Here is a 5,802-nt window from a genome sequence, read left to right as displayed (position 1 = left end):
ACTATTATTATTTTTACGGTGATTAAAAAAATGCATTTGGTCATAATAAAGTCAATCACAAGCTCCAACTCCACCTGTCATCAAGAATTACATTATACATCATATGGTCAGTTTAGCCACCTTAACTTCTTGACCACCATAGAAGCTCCCTATATATATTCCCCCCACCCCCCAAGCATAACCGCCCAGAACGAGTATAGCGCAAAGAAACAATAAAGAAATACAACACAAACGTTAGCAAACTCAAAATATAACTGATACCATAAACATCTAAGCAACAAACGTAAAATTCCTAAAAATCAGCCTAATTAAACAAAATCATCTCAATCTTTGAATCCCTTTGTTGAAATATCTTACCGTTTCTTACTTTCCATGTGCACCATATAGTTGCTAGCTAGGTACAGAGCTAACCATTCCTTTCTTTCTTTATACGGAACCGGTGCCTCCACCCGGCTATGACCAGCTAAGATTTCTAGCTCTCAAAGGTGAAACATACTATAATAACTTGGCGTCCTGCGCATTCAAGCTACTCTACCTAAATGGATAAAGATCCACCTCCTCGTACTACTGCCAAGACGATTGCCGAACTTGAAGCTGAAAAAGAGAGACTGACCACCGAACTTGCTGAACTCCAGCGACAGCTAGACGCGCGCAACAACCATCATGGCGCTAATTATAACTCCAAAACTCCAAGGAAAGAACCATCATCTGCTCGTATCATTGCTGGACCTTTTTCCGCAAGTATCATGCTCTTCCCTTTACCTAAAAATTGCTGGTTGCCCTTATAACGGAATTGGTGATCCAAAACTGCACGTCTCTATGTTTTACTCTAAGATGATGTTCTATTGTAATTCCGATCCTATCTTGTGTCGTGCTTTTCCCACTTTTTTAGATGGTGCTGCTTTAAATTGGTTTTGGTCATTGACTAACGGTTCTATTACAAATTTTTCTGATCTTTCCGAGCAGTTTATCAGCCATTTTTCTATGTTCTACTTCCCTTGATTATCTTACTCGTTTCAACAAAACCGTAATGGATGGACATTCTAGATCTTCATTCTGATGTTCATCTTCGTGCTTTGAAGAGCGGGTTTAGTCATCACCATGCTTGGAATGTGTCCTCTTTAAAAAATTATTATATTTAGCATATTTCTTAAGCTGTACCCTTTTTTTTTTATTATCTAGTTATTTTCTATTGAGTTTCTGCTAGCAGAGGTTTTAAGCAGACAGCAATTTTTTGTTAATTCAATTAAACATTATGCATTTGTAATTTAGTTCTTTACATCTTTTGGAATTATTCTGTGATCGGCTACTACATACATTATGTCTTGCAATTTGTCGTTTTTCATTCCAATGCTCCATCTGAGTTTAGCATTGTGTATTCAACCATAACAACATACATCGTTTAATTTGCAGAGCATTACTTCAACTATTACAACTATTACAATTAGTTATAACATGCATAAGGCAAAATTTAAACTTTTAATACTTAGCTTTAATTTGGTGAAACTTTTATTTTTTTTTTATGAAAGTTGTTTTTTAACTTTTAATGCAGTTCCTGCATTTGATAAAATCAAACGAAAAATGATTTTTTGATAAGTATAAGCATTATAATTATATTTAATAAAATAGTTTTTAAATGTAAAAAAAAAAACATAACAGGTATATATAAAAAATGTAATTTTGGATATTTATTATTAATAAAGTTATATTAGATTTTTTAATTTGATAAGTATAAACTTTAAAAAAATTCTCGCTTAGATATTTTTAAAAATACTTTAAATTTTTAAAAATTGTAAATATAAGTACATAAACTTTTAATTTATCAAACACAAAATAAAATGTATACTTTTAAAAAATATAAACTTCTTTTCAAAGATTTTATTAAATTAAAATTATACAATATACAAATAAATTAATTATTTGACCAATCTAAATTAATTAGATAAGCTACTACTAATCAAACAAGCACTAAATACTTGTTCAATTTTTAGGTCATTGAAGTTTGCCTTTCAATTACACCTACGTGATGATTGGAATTAACTGAAATTTTGTACGAAAAATTCGTAAATCGAAAATTTTACTACTAAAGTTCGGTGATTTCTTCTAAATCCATGGCAAATTTGTGGATAAGTTATACTTGCTTATGTGTTATCATTTCAGTCATTGATCAAGAAAATTTTTTAAAGGTTCATTAATTGATGTACTGTAAAAGTCAAAGTTCATAATGAATGTATAGCATGAATATACTACGTTGTAATATATGAGTAGTTGTTATATATTAATACTGTATAATGTATTGAAAAAAATTTACAATTAAAATTTCTACACTCTAAATTGATTTTTTAACACAAAATCCTTCTCTTGTTCCTCAAACCCTTCTTTTGTTCTTGAAGTTCAACATGCATTTCTAAGAAAAAGAAGACACACAGCCATTAGTCACCCAACCCTCATTTTTTGGCCTTCGTTCTATACTCTCCAACACGTTATTCAACCCCAGGACCTAGGCACAGAACCACTGACCCAACCCTCTTCGTTTTCTATTCTTCACTTTAACCACAAGTTCGTTCTGTTATCGATGGTTGCGGGAGCCATCACTGGAACTCTGTGATTGCGGGAGCCATCACTAGAACTTGTTTCCATCGGCTGGGCTCCGCGTCGACTTAGGTGACGCAGAAGAATGACCTCTGTGTGCTTGCATGTTGTGAATTTTATGTACCTAGTAGGTTTACATCTGATCGCGAACAAGCTGTTGCAGGTGGAAGGGGTTTATCATCCCCATTTCTCAGCCGGCTACGAATCACGTGCGGGTGCTTAATTAAGATTGTCTCCCTCCAGAAGTTCAGTTCTTTACTCATTGGATTTCAAGCTTTGGTTGTCATCAAGGTATCTCCGTTTCAATTTTTTTAATAATGGAGGTTAGTTTAATTTTAATTTTAATGGAAGTATCTGTCTTTTAAACATTGCTCTGTTTATGGTGTTGGGTTTAGGTTTTGGAATTAGGATTTTAATTCACATTTGCCAGTTGTATGCTGTGGCTAGGTTTGGGGCATTGAAATTAAAATGTTATATTGGACTCTTAAACAGTTGGCTTAGGTTAAGAGCCTTGGTTCCGATGAGTATAGTTTTTTTTAAGGAGTTTAAGTTAGCTTTATGCAGTTGCTGCCATTGGTTCTGTTTATTCACATTTTGGTTCACAAACTTGGATTTTGGCAGGGGTTAAATTATGTCCATAAACGAGGATGATGTGAAGAATGATTTTGATAATAATTTGGGTGATGATTTCGATTATCAACCGAATGCAGAAGATGATGCTGAAGACGACGATGTGGATTCGCTGGATTCTACTAGCAAGAGTGAAGAAGTTTGTGGTATAAAAAGAATAGCGGATTTAATGGTGGAGGATATTTGGAACCTGGAGTTTAGGACAGAGGATGAGGCTTGGCAATTTTATAACGCTTATTCTTGTTGGCATGAATTTGTAATGAGGAAGGACGATGTGGTTAGGGATAATCAAGGTAGAATCATTAGCAGGCAACTTGTTTGCAACAAAGAGGGGTGGATGAATGTGAGGTATCTTGATCTAGATGATAGATCAAGGGAGGCAAGGTCACTAACGCGAACCAAGTGTCCAGCTCAACTTAGGGTAAAGCTTGACTATGGCTGCGGTATATGGAAGGTATCATGTTTTGTGAAATCTCACAAGCACGATCTGACGCCACCCCAATTTGCGCATCTGGTTCCGGCCAATCGTCGTCTCAGTGTCACTGATAAAGTCCAAGTGAAAAATTTTCATAATTTTGGTGTCAAGACCTGCCATATTATGGGGTATATTGCGTTCCAAAAGGGTGGATATCGCATGCTGACTTCACACACAAAGATTTGTACAACCACATTGATTATTATCGTCGGTCGAAAGTTAAAAATGGGGATGCCAATGCGGCAATAAACTATTTGATTGGCAAGTCAAACAACGATCCGCTGTTCTTTGGAAAGTATACGTTCACTAGTGACGAAAGGCTCGAGCATATTTTTTGGGCAGATGGGCAGTCAATTATCGACTATCACTGCTTTGGAGATATTGTTGCCTTTGATTCAACCTACAAGAAGAATAAATACAACAAGCCTTTGGTCATTTTCTCCGGATGCAATCATCACGGGCAGAATGTTATATTCGGCTCCATCCTACTATCCGACGAAACCACAGAGACGTATAAGTGGTTGTTGGAAACTTTTGTTGAAGCGATGGGTGGGAAAAGTCCTAAAGCAGTAATAACTGACGGAGACCTTGCCATGCGAGATGCAATCAAGAATGTTCTTCCTGATGTGACCCATCGGTTATGCGGATGGCATCTGCAGAGAAATGCATGTGAAAATATAAAGAATCCTAATTTCTTGCACGATTTTAAGTGTCTTATATACGACAACAATGACCAGAGAGAATTTGATCGGAGATGAGCAGCCATTTTAGATAAGCACAACCTTGTTGGGAGTACCTGGATGGAAAAGACGTACGAAACTCGTGCGATGTGGTCCCATTATTTCCTCCGGGATAAGTTTTTCGGTTACATAAGGACGACATCACAGTGCGAAGGTATAAATTCTCTCATCAGATTTTATGTTAATCGCAAGAACACCCTCATTGATTTCATGCATAACCTGGATAGGGCCTTAAAGGAGTATAGAAACAACGAATTAATAGCTGACTTTAAGTCTCAGTTCTCAGAGCCAGTGATGATTACCTCGTTGGAGGTATATGAAAAATTTGCATCATGTTATTTCACGCGAAACATTTTCAAGGAAATTCGTAATGAGATTCAGAGGGCAGGGGCTTTGAATATCAAGGTACTAAGCACAACCTTGGACAAGGTCAATTTTAGTGTGACTGCTCTCGGAGACCCGGCCAAAGATCGACGGGTGGAAGTCGATAAAGGTAAGAATCTGTTCTCGTGCTCGTGCAAGCTGTTTGAATCACGTGGTATTCCGTGTAGTCATGTATTCTGTGCCATGAAGTTCGAAAACATACTTGAGTTTCCAGAGTCATTGATCTACAAAAGGTGGACAAAGAATGCAAAGAACGAATTTATTAGCACAGAAATGCCTATGAATCATTACGTCGAAAGGGTCTTAAAGTTTCGAGTTGGTGCATTGGCATCGAATTGCAACAAGCTGTGTGATATTGCTTGTAAGGATATTGCAGATTTTGATGAAGTCCAGTCTGAACTTGTCAATTTAGTTATCTGCCTGCAGTCACGCAAACAAGGCAAGTCAACTCCTAATGTTAACGTGGAAGGCATCAACAATCCCTTTGTTGTCAAAAGCATAGGAGTCCCTTCCAAGAGGTCTTCTTGGAGGAAGAAGAGTGCATGCTCTAATTGCCACAAGTACGGTCATTACTACAAGCGATGTCCAGATCTGATGCAGCATAGTGTGGAAGGTAACCCTCGCGATCGATCAGACGGCAATGCATCAGCCAAGGACTCAGGTTTTAGTCCAGAAAGGTTTGCTAATTGTTCGAGGTCGATCTCAGTTAAGTCTGAACACCACTCAGGATCTAAGACCAATGTACGATTTGTTTATTCTAACTAGGCTCCTGCTGTGAATATCTTTTTCGGTGTGTGTCCCTTTAAAAACCATTAAACTATGTGAATGTTCCTCTGTTTGCGCAGCCTTTTAAAAAGGGTGGAACAAGGAAGTTTACGGTGACGGGTATGAGGAACCGGAAGGGTGAAGACAACACTTTTGATGAGGTAATTTTTTTGAATCTAAACCTCTAATTTCTGTGTCATGAACTGGGTAAATTAA

At 36.9% G+C, this 5,802-nt stretch overlaps 1 protein-coding gene across 1 annotated transcript; it reads left to right on the top strand.

Annotated features, from left to right (window-relative positions):
* The first annotated feature begins 3,223 nt into the window (after window positions 1-3,223).
* On the top strand, window positions 3,224-4,455 carry LOC112773143 (protein FAR1-RELATED SEQUENCE 5-like). The gene is made up of 2 exons (XM_025818204.1): window positions 3,224-3,665; window positions 3,845-4,455. Exons 1-2 carry the CDS (start codon window positions 3,224-3,226, stop codon window positions 4,453-4,455), a joined length of 1,053 nt encoding a protein of 350 aa, XP_025673989.1.
* The last annotated feature ends 1,347 nt before the right edge of the window (window positions 4,456-5,802 follow it).

This window comes from Arachis hypogaea, chromosome 3, assembly GCF_003086295.3.
Source record: "Arachis hypogaea cultivar Tifrunner chromosome 3, arahy.Tifrunner.gnm2.J5K5, whole genome shotgun sequence".
Lineage (NCBI taxonomy): Eukaryota > Viridiplantae > Streptophyta > Magnoliopsida > Fabales > Fabaceae > Arachis > Arachis hypogaea.
This window is presented reverse-complemented; position numbering and strand designations above follow the sequence as displayed.

Excerpts from the sequence above, each read along its gene's own strand:
- LOC112773143 (XM_025818204.1), top strand. The coding sequence starts at position 3,224 with ATGTCCATAAACGAGGATGATGTGAAGAATGATTTTGATAATAATTTG. Across the intron at positions 3,666-3,844 it reads AAAGCTTGACTATGGCTGCG|GGTGGATATCGCATGCTGAC; the intron begins GTATATGGAAGG and ends GCGTTCCAAAAG.